General features: G+C 33.4%; 2 protein-coding genes across 2 annotated transcripts in view; both read right to left on the bottom strand.

The window, feature by feature from the left end:
* LOC144362067 (uncharacterized) overlaps positions 1 to 12,589 on the bottom strand; it is a 32,835-nt gene extending 20,246 nt beyond the window's left edge. The window contains exons 1-23 of the mRNA XM_085501851.1: positions 12,426 to 12,589; positions 11,843 to 11,960; positions 10,259 to 10,333; positions 9,565 to 9,636; positions 9,261 to 9,326; positions 8,757 to 8,834; positions 8,087 to 8,158; positions 7,676 to 7,753; positions 7,414 to 7,485; positions 6,629 to 6,715; positions 5,965 to 6,094; positions 5,294 to 5,439; positions 4,798 to 4,932; positions 4,200 to 4,328; positions 3,564 to 3,695; positions 2,913 to 3,050; positions 2,622 to 2,765; positions 1,823 to 2,038; positions 1,600 to 1,671; positions 1,248 to 1,316; positions 749 to 817; positions 510 to 581; positions 11 to 76 (exon numbers count right to left, since the gene is read on the bottom strand). Of these exons, the coding sequence (XP_085357977.1) occupies positions 11 to 76; positions 510 to 581; positions 749 to 817; positions 1,248 to 1,316; positions 1,600 to 1,671; positions 1,823 to 2,038; positions 2,622 to 2,765; positions 2,913 to 3,050; positions 3,564 to 3,695; positions 4,200 to 4,328; positions 4,798 to 4,932; positions 5,294 to 5,439; positions 5,965 to 6,094; positions 6,629 to 6,715; positions 7,414 to 7,485; positions 7,676 to 7,753; positions 8,087 to 8,158; positions 8,757 to 8,834; positions 9,261 to 9,326; positions 9,565 to 9,636; positions 10,259 to 10,333; positions 11,843 to 11,960; positions 12,426 to 12,549 (2,360 nt within the window). The 5' untranslated portion in view covers positions 12,550 to 12,589. The remainder of the gene's footprint in view (positions 1 to 10; positions 77 to 509; positions 582 to 748; positions 818 to 1,247; positions 1,317 to 1,599; positions 1,672 to 1,822; positions 2,039 to 2,621; positions 2,766 to 2,912; positions 3,051 to 3,563; positions 3,696 to 4,199; positions 4,329 to 4,797; positions 4,933 to 5,293; positions 5,440 to 5,964; positions 6,095 to 6,628; positions 6,716 to 7,413; positions 7,486 to 7,675; positions 7,754 to 8,086; positions 8,159 to 8,756; positions 8,835 to 9,260; positions 9,327 to 9,564; positions 9,637 to 10,258; positions 10,334 to 11,842; positions 11,961 to 12,425) is intronic.
* Positions 12,590 to 20,360: 7,771 nt separating this feature from the next.
* LOC146740851 (uncharacterized) overlaps positions 20,361 to 21,894 on the bottom strand; it is a 30,670-nt gene continuing 29,136 nt past the window's right edge. Inside the window, exons 64-65 of the mRNA XM_085501850.1 lie at positions 21,346 to 21,472; positions 20,361 to 21,126 (exon numbers count right to left, since the gene is read on the bottom strand). Coding sequence (XP_085357976.1) covers positions 20,960 to 21,126; positions 21,346 to 21,472 — 294 coding nt within the window. The 3' untranslated portion in view covers positions 20,361 to 20,959. The remainder of the gene's footprint in view (positions 21,127 to 21,345; positions 21,473 to 21,894) is intronic.

Raw genomic sequence — 21,894 nt, 5'->3', positions numbered from 1 at the left:
ATATTCTTACAGGTATCCAACCGTTCCGATGAAAGCCTCTGACTCAATCTTTTCAATCTGGTTTTCATGTAAGTATCTGAAAGAGAAGATTGTTCTAGCAAATACCATAGTTCTGGTGCAAATATTTTCGAGTTTTATTACACCAGATTATAGGAATGCAATTGAAGTATAAAACCGAAATAAACTTCTGAATAATAGTATCTTGAAAGTTGAAACATAAAATTAAAACATGCACACGTAGGAGACTAAACGCTATAAGAAGCTTTAGTCGCCAATACAATACAATACAATATAATAAAAATGCCTGAATTTGAGATCATGTGGTCGGTAGAGAATGCACTTTGTAGAATCTGAGATAAAACCCTTCGTAGTCTACTGTAAATGTGGGAAGTACGAATTATTTTAAAACAGAATTTTGCCTTGTCTTGTTGGTAAACATAAAACAATAATAAATGACGCCAATCAAATAATAAATCATTTCATTTATTCCGGGTGAGTACAACACTTACAAATAATAGGTTATCCTAATGTCATTGAACGCCCGTGGTGGTATTGTTTGCAGTAACATACTTTGCAAATATCTGAAACGTTTTTAACAGATCAAAGTTATTTTAGAGCAGAACTACAAGAATTGTAACCTCAAACGAATCAAACAAACACATACCCATGTTATGAATTTAGTTCATTGAATCATCTTCCGTCATCAGATGCGTTTGTTTTGTAAACATAACATAACAGTAATACTCACAAGTATGAAGCTCCAACATCGTTGAACGAGTACGGCGATAATGTATTTAGTGGATTACCTGTCAGGTAACTATAAACATACACCGATACAAAACATTATTTCTTTAGATTAGCGCCGAATTTTAGTTCAATTCACAACTCTTTGTGCATGTTTGTTATTTTAACTGTACATCACAGCTACAGCCATTTTTACCATAAAAATCTCTCTCTCTCTCTCTCTGTCTCTCTCTCTCTATATATATATATATATATATATCACGCGACAGCATTCATGAAATCCGTTTTTAAATCACAAATATACATTGAATGTTGACAACCATGCAGTGGAAGTATTGTTGACATGACCCACTGGATGACTTTAAATATTCTCCAGAAAATTAGATTAGATGTTATATTCAGGAAGACTTCTGACTACTCTTATCTGTGTTTTATATTGATAAGTAGCAATACCATGGTCCATAATTTTATTAAAACAGATAAGAATGCTACTTTACACTTACATGAACGATGCACTGATACTGTCAAATGCATATGACTCAATGGTTGATATGTCATTGTTTCGCAGATCACTGGAAAGAACAGATTTCACAGATTACAACAGGTTTTGTGTAGCATTATTTAATTGTCATGTGTTTTACAATGTAAACTTTACATATAAGCTTAACATATTCATAAAGAACTTCCAAACATGACGTTCGGGCTTATAACAACGAAAAATGTTTGCAACATTTGCAATGGAAACAAGACCCGCCAACTCTTCTGCAATACGAAGCGATATTAAAATGTGATTGGTCGATCAGAACTCAAACTGGCATGGCTAGGATTCATTGAACATTAAAGTTATGTACTTACATAGTGTAGCCAACAGTCATATTTTGAAAAGTTTCGCCAAGTAATGCTGTAATTCTGTTGTAAGATAGTTTACTGTAATAAAAAGCGAAAGGTTATCAATCATATAGTGATGTTTGTTTTGGGTTCATTGTTTGCGCACATTACATATCAATATACAATGGAACACTTGACAATTGCTTGACTTTTTATCAATATGGACAATGTATATAAATAATATACTCACAGCCAGTAAATGTTATTGTTCACAAAGTCACCGCCTCTTGGTAATGATGTCAGGTGATTATTTGATAAATCCAATCTGTACATCGATGTTATATGATCAAAAGTGCCGGGTTCAATATACGCAATTTCATTACGGCTTAAATCGAGAATGTCCGTTAGAGGGCAGTCCTCGAAAGATGTGCCTAAAATACGACCAAGTTGATTTCCGTCAATGTAGCTGCCAAAAAAAACAAACAAAAAAACAACAACATCAAAACCATGTATTACACAGAAAGAGTGAAATGTTCAAATAACATTATTTTACATATAAATAACAGGTGTACGACGAATATATAAACTACTGAAACGAGATTTGAACTAACGGCACCACAGTAAACACGTGCACATCACTATACCACTTTAACCGTCCCAGAAATGAAGTATCCAAATATAATGTGATTTATTGTAAAATAAAAAAAAAATTTTCAACATGAGAAATACTAAAAACCCATTATTTACGCGCAAGGAATTAGGTTCCCGTGGTATTTCTTTATTGAATAAAACTGCAACAAATACACAATTTTTCCTGTACGATAAACCACATATTGTTGTGTGTTTTTTAGCAAGTATCACTATCAAATAATTTTAAAATTTTAAAAAAACCTTCAAAATCATCCACTGTGTAATTGTAATTGGTTCAACACAGCTTTGATGGATTGAGGAGATAGACTGGAATGACCATGTTACCATATGACTTGACGACAATGTCTACTGCAATGAAGACAGATGTATACTAAATACAATACTTCTTCAATACTCACAGATTAGTCAGACTTGTGCAATAATCAAACGCTGTATCTGGGATGTAATCGATAACATTGCCAGACAAATCTAAGCTAGTTAACTGAGTCAGGTTGTAGAATGGATTCTCGTGAAGAAAGCGGAAATAATTATAGTCCAATGAACTGAATGAAAAAGACAGTTTAGAAATCAGTTATTGATATTGGTTTTCATATTGCGATGATACGAGACAACAAAAATAAGCAAATGAAATGAACTTGGTCATTTACAAAAACATCCTATGCAACTTAAACGATGATCGTTCAACTTACATTGTTCTGATGCTGCCAGGAAATGTGTTGTTCTCTATTGATATAATATCATTACTATCAAGATTCAATGTTTGCAGTTCTATAAGTCCAGTAAATGTTTCAGCTACTAGAAATGTCAATTTATTGTTCTGCAAATATCTAGAATAAATTATGATACAATTAAAAATTCATTGCAAAAGGCAAGTCAACCATTAAATCTAACTTGTGATATTTAGATAATAATGCAACATAAGTGATCCTTACATCTGGTAATGTCGGTGCGTTTTCAAAACCTGCGTTATTTGTTCAAAAATGTTAAACGTTCAATCCTAATCTTGTCAAGATAAGTTTTTTTTACCACTTTTTCACCTACCCATCAATACACCGGTGAGTTGGTTGTAAAATTTGGAAGCACAACGTACATGTTAAAATGAGCTTAAATAACTTGCGTCGCCAAAAGCCCGAATTTTTCAAAACCACATATAAATCAATAACTTAAACCGATTTTGCGAATGAAAGAATTATGGGGCCAATGTTCGCTATCATATTCAGCTTTAGTGCATTTGTTGTACGTACTTACAATTGAGTTTTCTGTAGCATGAGCTGAAACAATACTGTAGTCAAATCATCAACTCAACAGTTATTGCCAACAGTAAGTCTTTGATTACTTACAGATTAGTAAGACTGGTAGAATAGTCGAAAGACAAATCTGGGAAATAACTAATTAGATTATATGACAAATCCAAAGTCCTCAATGTGCTATCACAGTCATCACTACAATTGTAGAGAGTATTTCCAAGGTAGCTGAAATGAATACAATTGACAATAATTAATGATCAGTGTCACTCACACGTTTGAACTAATTATTTGTAGGTCAAATGGAAACAACTTGCCCAAACATAGATCTTTGTATCTTGTACATTTCTACCTTGATGGGAATTTTTGTTTATGTAATGAATAGTTTTTACTAAACAACATTTTTTCGTAAGTTAAATTATTATTTTCAATAAGTCCAACTTCCTTAATAAGTCACTTGTATTGATATGATTTCCAAACAGACACTAATAGTGTTTGTAAGTTTTGTCCACGAGGACAACAAAATATGAAGATCTTTCAATACAGAATTTGAATAAAATCAAATAATTATAAATCACGTATGTTAAATTTAGGGTTAGTAAAAACAACATAGCCGTTATGCGACGTATACAACTTTCTAACAGACATACCTACAAATCAAAATATTACAGTATACAGGCGTAAGTTGGTAATATAACTGCTACCTCACATACAAAATTACGTAATACTCACTGTAAGTCGGGAAATGTGTTTATTTCTGTGAATGTAATTCCGTTACCAGCTAAATTCAGCACCTGCAGTGTTGCCAAATCGGTGAATGTCCCAGTCCTTAGAAAAGGTAGCAAATTATAATGCAGATATCTAGAATAAAATAAAAATACGTAGTTCAAAACTTTATAATTGATTCAGTTGCTGTATCACCCCTCTCTGATTAAGAGGATGCTCTTTGGCATAGTGAAGATATATAGTGGCAATACATAATCTTCTGATATTCATGATTTTAAAATTCATTCACATGTATATGATTTACGGTAGATGCCTCACGAGGAGCCGAATGTAAAAACTTGTTATGAAACACGTACTTGATTGTATGTAACTTGCTCTAACTGATTGAATTATCGGTTGCATTCTGCACGTCAAATTATGTTATTCAAATAGGGTAATTGTTCTCAATGTGTGACTTATGATAAGACGATATTCTTCTTTAGAAAATATGTAATGTTTAGCTATTCAGAAAATATTCTAGTTGTCAAGAAAACAGATATTTTTCTTCAATAGTATATACATCTGTGTATGCACATTTGTAAATGAATATTTGAATGTTACTTACAATTCTTGTAAATAACGTGCTGTTCCAAAGAGTTCCACGTTGTACTTCTTTGTATTATAGTACACTAAATTTGTAGCTGTGTATTGGTCATCAGAGTAAGTAGTCATGTTACTGATGTCATTATGATCAGCATGTCTAAAAATTAGAAAGTTAATCAATGATGTAAACACAAAAACATGAACAATACAGCGAAGTTTAGATGTTTGTCCTCGGTGGCGATGTACACTTACAAAGTCCGAGCCCAGCTTGATCCCTCAAATAATATTTTCGGACAACCCAATTTAAATTGAAAGATCGACACATTTCTGAACCATATAAAATATCCAACTAAAGTATTACATAAACTGTTATGTTTGATGTTCATTCACATACACCAGTTTCTATTTCTTTGAAAAATCTTTCAACGTCTATAAAACATAAATGACAATATTCAACGGCCACAGAGTTATACGGATAAAAGGTACACTTTCAAATAATATAAATTACAGATACCTACAGATATCGCAAACTTGTATAGGATTCCCTTTCAAATAGAGCATGAGGAAAATATGGTAACTTATTATCACTGATAAATCTGGGTGACAAACAGAGAATAAGAATACTGTTAGATTGAGCAAATACTAATACACTACGTGGCATAATCTAGAAGTATATAATACACAATTATAATAACAATTCCACCTAAGAAATCAATGTTGTATAACACATTATATAGTGTATTTTGTTTTGTTCTGAAAAAAAAAACCTGGTTGACCTATTAAAATTAACTCAAGTGTTTAGCTGTTGAACTAATTATTCTACTCTACCACTTGTTATGGGTATACGTTTCTCATTTCCCTGTCACTGGTGTTATTCTCCTTCAAACTGTTAAATAACAAAAGTCTCTAATATTCACAGGAGTTTACGATATTTTTTATAAACTAATATGATAATTCCCCAAACGGAAAGGCGTGTCATTTTCTACATGTTTTACGTTAGTAGTCTTTTTTTGGTAACAATCGGCGTTTCCAATAATAATGTGATTGAGAGCCTCTATAGTTGAGATCAGTTTCTTTATTTCTGATTTTGACGCCGAGATCGCTATTACACAGTTCATGCTTACTGATTCTAATGAAGTATATTGACAGCTGCAGAATTAATTAGTCATATGACTTTTTTGAAACTCACAAAACTTATTGGCGGTCCAGCCACTGTGTAGTTTTGGGTACTGATCTGTACCATTGTGGTTTCATTGTTGCTCGGTTTCAATTTGCGAATTGATTTCTGATCACTGTTGTATGGGCAAAATATTTCTATGCTGTGAATTACGAGATGCACAATAATAACAGTATTTAAGACAAATTTATTAAATAAGTTTGCAATTGATATTAGGCATTTGTTTATTATAGTGTACATAGTGCACCAAAGAGCCACTGTCATGCTGACCGAGGGTGAACGAGAATGATCTCGATTGTATTTATAGAGAGATTAATGTTTCAAAATCTGACAGGCTCTTTGAAATAATGTGTGGACTGCATCGAACAGCATTTGCCTTGTATACGAAAAGTGATATATAACTCGGTTCCACCAACGTCTGATGGCCGCAGACCATCCTTTAAATATCATTAATCCATACTGGATTATTCCATGATTTACCCAAAACCTTTATGTTGATGATGATTTATGATGTTTGTTGATGATGGTATATCATCATATTGCAGGATGTATACAATTAAAACGGTAATTGTCTTTGTAATTACGAGCTGTCATTGACACTATACAAGCCTTATGCTATACTGTTAAAATATTCTCAAAGAATATATATTCTGTATAGAAGATTATATTTACTTACAGTGTTGTTAGATCGTTAGATATTCCATCGAATGCATCATATTTGATCGTTGTCATCTGATATGGAGCTTTTTGTGAATGTAAAACCCTAGATAAAAAAAATGAAATATGGAACAAACGACATTAGAACATTCACTTAGTGCTTCAAAGTGGCCTGTTTCACAAAACATATAAGTACATCCTCAATATTGCCAATTAAATATACATACTTACAATGTTTGCAATATTGGCATCGTGCTGAACGACCTACTGGTAAGTACTTTAATGTAATTGTGGTTCAAATCTCTGTCAAGAAATGAGACATAATTACGGCACAATCACGACTTTTGAATATTCCTGGATAGTTTCAAAGGAATGTAAATTCTTCTCACATTCTCACATCTATAATATAGCATTGGTTGACAATTGGCGATACTCTTTGTTCATTATTTGCAGAAGCCCCCCCCCCCGCCTCAGATATGTGCAAAATGTATACGAATATATCAGTTTAGCCCAAATTAAACTTGTTGAATTTATAATTAGAAATAGAAAGACTAGAAAAATTTTAGAACTGGAACTGTAATGTAACAAATAATAATTTTTTGTATACATACAAATGTAGTAGTTTGGGCATGTCATAGAATGTCCTCCACGGTGTACTTCTTAATTCATTGTCATGTAATTCCCTATTGATAAAAAAATGTTTACAATGTTTTTGTTCACCTAGGAATATCCATGTTTAAAATCCAAGAAAGTGATATCATAACACAGGTGTGAATTTTAAATACAACAATGGATAGCACTTACAGAATTGCCAGATTACGCAGCTGACTCAAGGCATTGATCGAAATGTAGTTGATGACATTGTTACTCACATTCCTGTAAAAACGAGAAACCAGTCCAGTTTAATTATAACACGAGTATTAGATTTCTTAAGGTCAATATATCGAGGAACTGGCGCAAGCATTTATTGTTGGTTTGTGACAAATGTCGAGGTGTTGATTTACAATTACAAACAAATTCATACTGCACATACACGCAAAGTTCAGATACGTGATTGGTAACTTACAAGTGTTGGAATGTTGGACTGGTAAGTACGGCAAGATTTGTTTTAGTTATCCTTTTAATCTTGTTGCCATCCAAGGATCTAAAATTAGGATAATGTAACTTTTATTTCAGATATTCCCCAAATACTAGGGAGTGAAATGTTGCAGTCATCTTGAAAGCGTACTTTCAGGTAAAAGTAATAGATAATTTCCCTTACTTGAGATATGCAAATAAGGTAATAATGTAAATTTAAAAGTTGAATGTGTGTGACTACATTCTTGATAGTAATACAAGATAATACATCTTTTTAATGTTTGTATTAATATTCACATGAAAAATGTTACATGGTTTATATACCAATAATAAAATTACATATATATAAACGCACATTGGACTAGAAAATGTACGACATTGTCAGCAACAAAATACTTACAAAAATGTCAAACTATTCATGTTTTGAAGAGCTGCATCTGGTATTCGTGGGATATTATTATTGCTAAGTCCGCTGAAAAATACACATATTTATGATTACAAAGATGTTGAATTGTATTTGACGTGTCTCGTTAGGAATTAATGTATGTTTTATATACACTCGAATAAATAAAAACTTATTTGGCATGTTTATTACTACCATCATTATCTTTGTCTTTTTGACAGAATTTCCGTGAAATAATTTTTCACTTGATAAACATTTTCAATATTTTCATTTGTCCAGCATTTTGGTAAGCAATAAGTGAAATGATAGCCAATATGTTCTCGTGCTTGTATATGCATTTCATTCTTTAAATTATCACATATATATAGCCTATAGAATATTATGGATACACTCAATGATAAATATGCAAACAGATTTCCGTAGATAAGACAATGTTACAAACAATAATATGCTGTAGATTATACAGATGCTGATTATAAATAGTTTTACCACAGATGTGTAATACTCACAGAAACTGAATATTGGTATTACTGAACAAACCATCCGGAATCCAATCTATGTTATTTTCCATTAAGCTCCTGAAAAAGTAGATATGTTCTCACTTGCATTATACTGTCTTCATGGAATTTGACGATAAAACCATTTGAACTAAAAAAATGGTACTCACACTTTCTGCAATGTACTTGGCCAAACATAATTTGTATAGGTAGCTTTAAATATTTGTATCTGATTTCTAGATAGATCTCTGAAAGAATAAAACCCAAAATAATGTCACTGCACTATTAGCTACTTGATAACTACTTATCATGCCCATATAGCATAATAGCACGTGCATGCAAATTAATCGACTTGTGGTTTTTCAAAAGATATTGTTAGTAACTTAATATACTTTTGTATTAGTGTTTTTATTCTAGTCTTTACATAAAAGGCATAATGCTATGAATGTAACAGAACATTATCCCGAAACGATATTGTAATCCCCAGTAATTAAACGAAAGTTATACCACTGTCATGCAAAACACCTGACAAATATTCTACAAGAGACAATTAAAAACAGCAAAAGTACACCACATGAAGTCAAAATTGTATATGTACACACATTTGTTACTGTTTGTAGTCAAATCAAATAAAATGTGAACATGCAAACAAATAAAATTGTGAATAGACTTACAGATATGTTAGACTGGTACAAAAAGATATATCAGGTATCTCAACTATCTTGTTATTATGAATTGTCCTATTGGGAAATATAGAAAACAGTTAAATGGTAGTTACGCTTGCTTAGTCTGATGTCCTTATTGTTATCTAAACATTGTAATTTGTTAGCCGAGGTAAACTAAATATTAACGACAATCACATATTTTCCCCATACATTCAGATATTTCATTAAGAATGTAGTCAATGAGAAAAAAGCCATGGTGGCAATGATTACATTTCCTTTCACTCGACAATAACTATTATTCATTCATACTTACAGACTATTCAATCTGATCATCTGATCAAATGCGTTATTTTCTATTCGTAGCAGACCGACATTAACAAAAGATCTAAAACCATAAAGATAAAATGTTACAAAAAACGTATATATATGACACAATTGGTTCAATTTCAATAATATTTGCTAACTTATACGCTGATAGTATTATTTACTTGAATATTGCATTGCTCTTTACTGATGTGAAGTCACAAATATAATATTATTCATTATTATACATCTGTCACCGTAACGCCATAGGTTACAGCGTGCCGTAATTTTGCGGTATTTTGCCGGGTATTTTCATCCTACCATATTAGGAAATGCGAATTCCAAATAGGGAATTATTACGCGCGTAAGCGTCGTCTAATAATAAAAACAAACATGGCTGCCACCAGAATTTAACCGGACTCCATACAAAGAAGTTCGCTGATTCTGTTCAAAACTTTTTAGATTTTGGCATTCCCATGATGTATCCTTGGTAGGAAAAGATGTATAATAAGAAGGTTATTACGAAGATACCTCAAAGTATGCACTCAGACAGTACGCTGTCGCATCGACCCCCGCTGCGCGTCGGTCGATACTGCCGCTGTACTGTGTTCATGCATACTTTGAGGTATCTTCGTAATAACCTCATATTATTTTCGAGTATTTTGAGATGAATGAATTGCATCTCATCATGCAATTGTACTTACATTGATATCAGTGTCGAAGGGCTTGGAAACATATCAGCTTTCACCTCTGTTAGATAAGGTATATTTTGTATGAGCCTACATTTTCAAATAAAGAGTGAAGAGATAACTGGGTAATGTATTGTAGAATAGAAGGCAAAAAACAAAACAAAAAAAACAACGCTATTACTAAGAATCAAGAAGATCACCACTCTGTTCCTGTCTGTTCACTCTCGACATCATTCTTGCTTGGTTTCCAAGAGTTCTAATTTGAATTGACCGTGTTATGTTTTTGTTTTTTCCAAAATCGTAAATGTGTTTGAAACAGTGTTCAATTTTACTATTTTTGATTATTATTTTAGTTTATTGATATATTTGTTTTGCTTCATATTTATTTACTTGTTCTTGTTTCCCAGTTGCATTACGATCAAAATGTGGGTATGTGTTTTGATTGTTGTAAGAGATTAGCGCATTAGCGCAATTACGTGACTAAACAAAAGAAAGTTGAAATGCATGATGGGACCATGAGGTTGGGAGAGCGGCCTTTTTCAAGATGTCGGACTAGTAGCAACTATTTTCCGCCGCAATTTGAGCTGCCCTGAACTTTGCTGTAGTCAACGTGACATTGGTCAGTGAACACTGATGACTTTGTGGCTGGTTCAAGACGTGAAATTACCACGAACTAGTGCAGTGAGTACGAATCTGCAAACTATTGTTCTAAACGGCGAATCACCCACATTATCCATGTGCTATTCTTACTGGGATTTTATCGTGTTACTGCTGAGTTTAGAAGTTTGCCGATTTACGCTTGATGACGTGAAATCTGAAGTGACCTGACAGTAATTCCTTTACGGTCTGTAAATATCGATTACCATCCTGAATTTGTGCAATTCCGGACGCTATTCTGTCGGACTGCACAACACATCAGATGATTAATAGCGACCGAGCCAAGCGTCTATCCTGAAAGCTACGCGGTGAGCTGACTTCTAGTGGCCGATTTCACAGCGATCTACTGAGAACAGCGAATACGTTTTACGGACTACCGGTTACTTGTACAAGACGATAGTATCATAGTGAATTCTGATTTACTTATAAATACTTTTATGTAGCATTGACGTTGAACTATTCTCATGTGCGATCACGCAATAGATGCGATGTAATAGGCATTTTGTAATTACCGCTATGCTCATGTTGTTGGTGTTGTATTGAATTTATCGATCGATCCATAGTCAGAGATACTTTATTCAGATTTTTTTTATTAAGTACCGATTTCTTTAACTTTCATGATTGTCATTACTTTTAGGCCATCAGCCGTGCCCCTTATAAATATTACTCTGTCACGCTGTCAACCGAACCCAGTTTCGTGGCTAATGGGTTGTATCAAGGGTTCTGAAAACTGTTCTAGTAAAATAATAGAATTTATTTGGTAACTAAAATCCGCGCGATTTCATTACGTAGACGCAATTACGTGTTACATGTTGTTGGAGTTTGCTTATCACGTATTTGCATTCTATTGTTTTTAACTAAATGACTAATTCATATCTGCTACTAATTGTTTATCAACACACAATATAAATATTATAATGAATAAACCATGTCATTGCTTACACAGTAGACCCAATGCATTGCCTTACAGTATTGTCATCACAACTACACCCATTACAATAAGTGCCACCAGTGTATCTACCATATCCATATGATGATGACCATAAGCCATACCACGTACCTAATTAAATGTACATTTTAATCATGTTACCTGTAACACTTGGATTTGGATTCTGATCAGGTAAATTATTTTTGGTTCATTGATGACCCTAGAGTATTATGTTTGTGTATACACGTGCAAAAAAGAATATATAAATTCCAGGTTCTGTTTCAAAAACTTTTCATTTACATATACAGAACAACAGAGTAAAGACTATTGTTAAAAAACACAATCGTGTTATAATAGGCTCGTGTTTTTAACTATAACTTGAAATAACTTCATATCAGGGGACACAGTTTTCAGTAAGCCATTATGAATTCAGCCGTGAAATTTAATATAGAGTTGTTTACAGTGCGTTCATATATTGTATCATTTATAAGAAATAAAATCAATGACATGCTACTAATGTGTGATCATCTAATAATTTTGAATTTTAACTGAAACATGTAATGTGTTGAGACACGTCATACCAAACTGTATACACACCAGTATAAGGAATATAATTTCCTTTTCCAGTATATCTACTGTTCCAGTAGTCCGCACCCGACCAGCATTGACATTTACAGACTAGATATACCACAGCGAGTACATATATTTTGGAATCTCCCATTATAAAGGTGACTAGGCTAGAAGTAAACACAATAATAAATAATATAGATCCCCTCATCCCGCCTGCAAGATTGTTATAATGTAAAGCAATTAAGGTGTAAGCTGAATTTATGCTAGAAATATAAATTAACTTCAAAGTGAGGTTTTAATTCATTAAGATTAATAATATGACGCTAATACTTCTGGGATGAGACTAAAGGAAGGAACGAAAGGAAGGAATGAATAGATATCGGTTTTTTTTATCTATATTTTAAAAAGTGAAGTTTACAATAAATTACTACAAACCCCCATAGCTAATCACTAAAAACGATTTTGAGTTACACCATGTTATCATAAATCACAGAATTCTTAGTCTGATATGGAATCACATGAATTTCAATTCAAGTAATACATTGTGTATGATATCATTTTGTCACAGAATGTAAGCTAGTCAGTTCGTTTCAACTTGTAGATAAGCCTATTTCTGGTGTATTCATAAGCCAGATTGTCTCAATAATAGTTTATTCACAATCCACTATCAATTGTTACTATGACTTTCTCTAGTTGCAGATATTCATTTATGTAGTGAATATAGTTGTCCGCCTCATTTCAAATAACTATTTATTCCTGGGTGTTTACAGGGTCACATAGATGTTAAACAGATTGAACATTCCCTGTAACTGACTCTGTAGAATTACGTGAAATAATATTCAATCCTCAGGTGAAGGCGTATTACAATGAAAACAAATAGTGCCTTACCTTTCCATATTTCAATGTGTAATTTTATAGCGTTGAAAGTAGTATAGAAAAACAATTGCATTGTATGATTGAAAAGTTCAATGAGAAAACTATCACTGTATTCAATAACTTTCGTAGCTTCGTAGTTAAAAGAATTATCAAACCTCACTCATTCGTTCAGCATGTCAAAACATCTTAATGAAAAAATACAGCAAAATATGCCACTATGGCAACGCACAGAAAACAAAAGGTTATAGTGAGATGCCAAATATTATTCACACCCTGAGTAGTGGTGTGCAATATAATAAGTGCAATAGTAACATTTTATTAGAGTATTTGGAATAGCAGTTCTGAAATAAACGCAACATACTCTACTACATTGTTTACTGCTTTGAACCCTGTCTGAAATGGTTGAGACATTTAATATGTTTTCATTACTTATGTTGTGAAATCTAATCCTAATTTCTAAGCCCAGACGATTTCATTCAAAGGCTTCAGCAAGTTAATCTACCTTAAGTAGTGCGAATGGAAACATTATTGATGTGTCATAAAAGGTCATACTGACAATGAAGCAAATTACACTAGAGGCTGTATCAGATGTTATGCGACGATATCCGTTCTGACCGATAGTTGTCGGGTGACTAGCGTATGGATTACACTACAGTAGTTTCTTAGTTGCGCTTGCCAATACTATTTGTTTGATTGAAATCTTTGCTTGTAAAAAACTGCCAGTTCTGATTCTGAGAGAAGAACTAGTCATAAGATTTACTTGTTATATCTGTCTGCATTGTGTATTGCAGCGCTCTTATAGACGCTAAACGAAGTGCAGGGGAGTTGTGACTCCATCACTTGTTCATTATACTCGATGGAGCCACTTCGTCGACAGTATTATCCGCATATATACACGAGGCATACTACACTTTGCAATCAGTTTGGAAATTTATTTGATTTTTGGACGTTTAGATGTTAATTAATGTGATAGAAATCTGATATCTCGCTGCTCAAACAAACACTCAATACATAGTATTACACTGGCTGGTGGCGATAACAAAACATAGATGTAACCAATTGAATAACAGGTATTTTTCAAAACAATACCTAAACAGTCTGGCTAGACGTATAATCTTGCAAATTATAAACGTTTTGAAATTTCATTCGGCAGGTATGTTAATTAAATTATTTCAGCTTGTTATCGCAATAATAATGTAATTCAACTACACCGCGCATGAGGTAACTACACACGTCGTTTTTATTTGTGTAAAATTCAAAAAAGTTATTGAATACTAATGTAGAACAGACTAGCCATTTCTCAAAATATCCAACTGCTATGGCATGGATTAGTGATTAATCACATGTCATAGGTGGTTGCTATCCTACACGCATTGGAAGCGGTGTGTTCACAGTAGGTAAAAATATAGAATGGAATATATCAGGCAAATCGAGTCATGGATGCTTGAACGCAACGTAATATATGTCTCACTTTACATAAAGTAGCTTCACTTAAAGTAGCTAAACAGGTTCTTTTTATTGTCTACTCACACCATGTAGCCTTGTTTTATAGGACAGTTATTGTATTCTCATTAAATTTCATTTATGTCCATTTAACTAAGAGAGAATAGTATTTAATTAAAATAATGGCAGCAGTGTCCAGTTCACGTCAGAATGCGCTAACAAATTGCACTTCTTTGTAAAAGTTTATATTACACCGTGCCACACGGCAGTGTGTATTAATATAACTTTCAATTTCAGACACTCTACATTTCACAAAAGAATACGTACAATTGCGACTAATTCATATATTATTATTAAACAATATGTAATGGATATACCCCTTAGGTCATGTTTCTACTGCTACAATTATAACCTCGTTGTATTCATTTAAATACATCGAGTTGTTATGTTGTAAACTTACCTGGCTTCTGCTAGCAGCCCATACAATACCATACAATATGGTAGCTCGTAGTTGAATTTAACAACCAACGCGAAATATTAGTTTAACACAACCCGCCCTTTCCGCCTTGTTCACTCCTGTTGAAATTTGCTCAGGAAGTCGACTACCGGTTAATGACAATTGGCACTACATCACCACGGTCAAAATAAACAGCATGTCGAAGTATACAATGGACTCAGTCATTTATGTATTTTATGTAAACATTTGGCAACTCTGAAATAATATCCTAGGGTCGGATCAAGAATTTTGTTTCACAGGCTCTGTTTCTATGTAAAAATATAAATCAGACAAAACGAAAACATATACAAATCATAAGAAATTAGGGGGTACGTTAATACGTAATGACCCCTCTTCCTCTGTATCCGTTTCGGAACACTACTTTATCACCATGTTTGAGTGCGGATGTAATAAATTATTACGACATTTCTCTGACATATCTCTTCATTTGAACGTTAGACCACTACATCAATGTAATGATATATTAAATCTGTAGACTATTAAGTAATTATTGGGTCAAATCAAATATAGGTTTACATCAATGAACAAGTTACGAGCAAAACTTCATAGAAATACATCGTAGTTACACAAGTAAGGTATTGCCGCGTATACTACTCTGTCACGGAAAACACGATCATTGTCGTCACTTTTATGTCGAAAATAAACTGTAACAAAGGTGGAATGCGCCACGAATTGCAATAACTGTATATATGCAACAATATTTGTTGTTTACACAATGTATACCATACAGATTAAACATACTTACCCAATACTGTGTTACTGAAACTCGGGGAGCAAAATAAAGCACTGTCATGTCGCGCTCAAGTCAGCAGGTAATTAAATAGGCTTGGCGTGACCATATTTAACCTCTCACGTAATGCATTCTTAAAGTAGCGAGAAGGGTTTGCTGACGTTTTTGAATAAAGCATTCTCTGCTTGTTGACTCATTCAGAAACGCAATTTAGCAGATATGTTTCAAAAGCCTGAATATAGAGATACACGTTTGCATTGACTGAACAGTCATTGTTTACATAATTACCACGTGGTAACAAAAATGGCAAACTATGTAAAATGACTAAATCCACGATTGCGAGCACACTACGGATTTTCCAGGTTATGTTTGGCAATACATTGCCCGCAAGAAAGTCCATTGAAATGCGTTTCCGATAATTAAAGTACCTACCAAGTGTTTTCTGTTCGACCAATGCAAGTTTGAATGTCCTAGCCCGAACGCACTCGAATTGATGATGGTTCCAATTAGTCGAACTCAATCAAAACTTGAACTCGTGAAAAACGCGAAAAACTGTTTCAAGTAATAAAACATTTCAGATTTGCTGTATTTTCCATTTTCAAAAGCATTTTTCTTTGTTTTGCCAAAAAAATGGAATAACCACGAACAAATCATAATTGTTGACGTACGATGGGTGGTGAAACATCATCTCAATCATCTAGATGAACAGATACAAACTGAAAAAGTAACCAATGATTGCATTGTATATTTTCAACCCCCTCAGGTAATACAGTTTGTTGGTTAATTTGTATAATACTACTTGTTTCCCCGTCTCTATAATTCTAACAGACCAATATTCTTCGATTGCAATAATTTTTTATGTAAGTTTTTGTTCAACATCTTTTTTCCGCATCCACTAAGAAAGTACCGTATTTACTAGTTTCGTTGTTCTCATTTACTATAAAAGTGCAGAAAATGGGAAAACAGAACGGGGCTCGATCTAACGATTTCCAGATCGAGCAGACAGTTCTTGTTCAGCATCTTTTGCCAGCATTTACAATGTTCTCTTTCTTTTGTCGCCATTTACTGGGAAAAGTACTCTTTATACTAGATAGACGCGTTTACAAATGCCCGTTTACTTGGAAAGAAATCTTTTTTTTTGCGAATATTTAATAGGGAGCGGATCGTGTAAAAGAAGAAGTTTGTTCTCTTAACACGTGGTCCACTGTGATACATACACGCACTTCTGTTGTTACCTAACACACTTACGCTTTTACAACATACAAACCGTGAAGTGGGAGTAGAAAAACAACACCCACAGAGATTTACCTTCAATATACGTCGAATTAATCTTTCGTCTAATCTTGAAATATGAGCTGTCACTGTACACGCAATATGACTGGGCCGTTTCACACAAAAAGGTTCAAATCATTGCCCAACCCATTGTCCGGTTTACCATTATCGCTACACAGTGTGAAGGACGGTGAAACTATGACTGCATATCTGGAAAAACTTCAGTTACTAGGCAATCGTTGTCTAGCAACGCCTGCCCAGTGTAACCATTGGTCTGAGTTTGAGTCCTATGTAGTAGGGCGTCGTCGACCTGAAAACCCCACAGTCATAATACCTTTGCTTACATCATTTCTATTTTATCATGGTGCACAAGGACGTAATGCAGTATGTTAACCTACAATGACCAGTGATATAAATTTAGATTCTATGTGTAAATTATTCATTCATATCAGAATATGTATGCGCCACCCGCTGTGAAAAAAACATGGATAAAAAAAATGTCATTCAATGTGAATTTCGAATGACCGATAATAATCTTCCTAAGTAATATTACTGTGGGATTTCGAAGTGAAAATTGAATCGTAAAACCCTGCAAAGCTCCTGTGGAAATATGAAATGTACTATCATTTTGTTTTATATAAAAATAACTCTAGGAAATTAAAAATCAAAACAGTCAATCAATAATAGCAAATTCGATCAAAATGCGTTCTGAAGGTTTTGAGGTTTTGCTTACAAAGACTGAAATAATATAATTATCTACTGAATGAATATGCATAGAAATTGCCACAAAACTAATCGAGTTTGTGCATTATTCGAATGTATTGACGATGTATACATTTTTGGGGAAAGAAATAAAAAGTAAGAATTATCAACCTTAGGGGGTCAATACAGGAGCAGCGACGATTCTCGTAGCACGTGGTCCTGTCAATCAGACTTATAGCTGGTAACCTTGGTTGTAGTTTGGCTTGCTTTCATTTGAAGAGGTGGTTGTTTATGTACATTTGTTGTGCATTTCTTATTTGGAAGTGCATATGATCCAATCAAATGTTGACTAATGACCAGTGCAGGATTTGAACTTTTGTACTTGAAGTACTGCGAGGCTTTTCATCAAATGCTTGTATTTAAGTTTATTTTCATAGGCTAACATTTCACTGATTACATCAATTTGATTTGAACCTGGAATCTGACTTACTGGTAATTGCAAGCAGAGTACATACACATATAAAGTATATTGTGTTACTTACCTTTATTACGTGTCTATATTTGTGGGAAATTAAACAAATGTGATTTGAACCCAGACCCTATACAAATAAACATCTGGCAGATCCACAAGACTATCAGATATTTGTGATGCATCAGTTTGAATACTGAGAAACAGTCTCTGTATTACATCTTTTGACATGTGCCCTCTATTGACAATTTTTGGCAATTGTTTTTGAAACGCTGCACATGATTGGACGAAAGTAACGCTTGTATTGTAATCTGTCAAGTCATATATTAATGGGGTTATATGAAGGTTAATAAAGTTAGGCAATTATTGGGAGAGTTATGTTCTCTACAGTATCTGATTTGTTATTTTTGAGTTGTGGGTGTTTTGGTAGTTTAATATTTGATGAATAAAATCACAAAAATAGCATTTGCATCGTATTCTTTAGACCAATGAAGATTTATACATACCTTTTATGTTCCCTTTGTTAGTTAGATGTAGAATTGCCTGACTTTCCAACTCTTCAAATGTGATGTTAGGTTTACCAGACTTTTCTAAAATATTGGAAAACACTGTGTCAACCTGTGATGAATAACAACCTACCCGTGTTTACAAATTATGGGAAAATCATCAAACAAAGTCGATGGGCAATAAAATGTAAATCTTTATTGAGGTAGAATTTCACTAGAACCTTAGCGTGTAGAAACGACATAAACTGTCCTTGCTTCCAGTGATGCTGTGGATTTCAATACTGTACTTGTACAATTGTGCGCGCAAGCAAGCGTTTTTGGTATACGTTTCAATACAGTGAAACTGCATCGTCGGAACTACGACCCACGTTATCGTACTTTTCCTTAACAGTAACATATCCTTCTCAATTTGAGGCTTCTCTGAATATAATATAATATTGTATCAAATCAGATTAGCAATTTATTGACTTTGTGTACACAGGAATATGCATTCTACAAAACAGAAAACAACAATATATTTTGTTTGACTTGTAATACTCATTACCTGTCAGTGAAGTTTTATAGCAATCCATGACCAACCCGAAGAACTCCCAAGGACACTCTATGCAATCACAAAACAAGTAAAATATTCTATTAAAGACGTGTATTTATGGGTTTCATAAATTATTAGGTCATTGTGATAATTATATTATTTTTTTTAAAGAAATAATGCTTTAACATTGATTATGATGGAAATTGTGCTTCTTTGTTTTTAGATTTTCTCCAAACAACTATATCATACTGGGAAATTCGGATTAGTTAGTGAAGTTATGTGTTATGTATAATGTTATTGATCTAACTTCATCTAAACTTGTCTTGTGACTTTGTCAGCTCACTCAGCGCTGTGAACTTGTCTAGCATTGATTTTTTTCTCAATGAATTGTAATCACTTGCTATTCATTAAAACTGGTCAACTGTACACTGTGTCACAGCAACTATCTTCGAATGCATAACGCCTGTTATGAACATCACTAAGAGATAAGAGAGCAAAACATAAAGCGTATTTGGAAATATATCTTCACGCTGATTGGTGTTACTACGGTTACCATTAAAACACACCTACCTTATTGTCTACGGCACATTGTATAAAAACAGATATGGGAATCCAGTCACGTTTTGCTGTCGTCCGATCGGACGTTTTTGCATTGCATCAAAAACTGGGGAAGTGGTCATCCCAATACAAACAATTACATAGCTTGAGCGTATGAATGAAGATGAGTTTTGTGACTCCATAAATTGAAATGTAAACACGCAGAATTACGCCCTCTAGTGAAGGCAATAATTACAAAGATAAAGATAAAGGGCACACATTACACAGCATAATAATGAATTGATCTCCAGAGATATGAAATTTAGATTTTGTATTTCTTTTGATATTGACCATGCTCTGAAATACAACAAAACACAATTTTGTTTTAAACCCTATAATGTTATTTATTACAACACAGAACATATCTCGATTATTAAAGCAATGGCATAGCTATAAATTAAAGGGCACAAAAACACATGGTAAGTATTATAATCATTTCAGTGAAGTTGATTGTAAGGTCTAAATTATGTTAGTAAAGAGAGATTTAATTATTGATTGTTTAAAATCACACAAAATGTTTACTGCGTGTTGACATTACTCTTGTCAGAAAAGATACACATAATAGTAAATACTATAAAATATACAGAGTAAAAACGAAATCATTTTACAAAACAAAAATAAGTTGAAATAAAACTATTGTAAAACATGAATAATTCATGTACTCGTAATTTATTTTGTAGATGTCCTTTAACTTGACACCTTATTCACAACCTTAATGGCGCGATCCTGGCAAGAGCCACACATATAGCCCCAAAAAGTGTCACAAAGAAAAAATTAAACTGGAAATAAACTAAGCGAATGAATTCTCCCTAATCCGATTATAAAAATCTATATAATTTTGTTCCAAATCTTGTATATACATGTACGTTATATAAAACTGTGAACTAAAACTGAAAACATAAAATAAGTGAATAATTTCACAGTTCTGAATGGTCATGGTAATTACTTCTTTTACGTCGCCGTTTGGCATCTGGATATGTAACTTGAAATCTTCCTTGGTCTAAACTACTTGCTACAAATACAGCATTGCCTTCTATGGATCCATCATGTCCATACAAACCACTGTCTAACAACACTTTAGTTCCTGTAAGACGTAAAACTAGTTGTTAGAAATGTCACTAAAATGTTAAGACGAACTGCACTTGTAAAATCGCACATACGTTTTGTTGTTTTTGTGCAAAATAATTATTTTCATCAACAGATTACCCCCACCGAATGCGAGATAAACAAATGCAAACTGGTATATAGAAACAACTAATTCCCTGTAGTAGATGTTTAACCACTAAGATAGATAGCGTCTTACCTTCCTTGTCGGAATCCATATTATAATGAGCTTCAAGTAATTTCTTGTGTCTTTGTCTTTCAAGTCCAGCTAATTGCATATGTTCATCGATCTCCACATCCAACAATGCAAGCCCCCATACACGTACCTGTGTGAGAATGTGTTCATATTGTCAATTAAATAGTCTTTTGTAGTACTCGACAGCTTAATACATTTGTTATATCCTGGTACTTATTTCACATACCAGTTTATATACAAGTTTTGATATGACATATTTATGTCGCATAATCAATTTCACTTCAGAAAAAGAATATGTACAATTGCATTTTTTTTGTAAATGGTCTTACTATAATATAAAACGGCTGGTCAGTCCGGTGAACTGGTAGTGACATGGCATATGATTGTATAAGGGTATTTCAAACGCATCCCGTCACTGTCACTCAATAGTACATTACAATGTTGCGGTTCATTTCCAAATCATGTGTTCTTATGGGACATCCTTTTATTCATGACTGCCCAAGCTTCAAATGAAACTTATTGGGTTCATTTATTCCACACAGAAAATATAAG

Source organism: Saccoglossus kowalevskii, chromosome 7 (genome assembly GCF_978046115.1).
Source record: "Saccoglossus kowalevskii chromosome 7, keSacKowa6.1, whole genome shotgun sequence".
NCBI classification, from domain to species: Eukaryota; Metazoa; Hemichordata; class Enteropneusta; family Harrimaniidae; genus Saccoglossus; species Saccoglossus kowalevskii.
The sequence above is the reverse complement of the archived record's forward strand: the minus strand, read 5'-3'. Positions and strand labels throughout refer to the sequence as shown.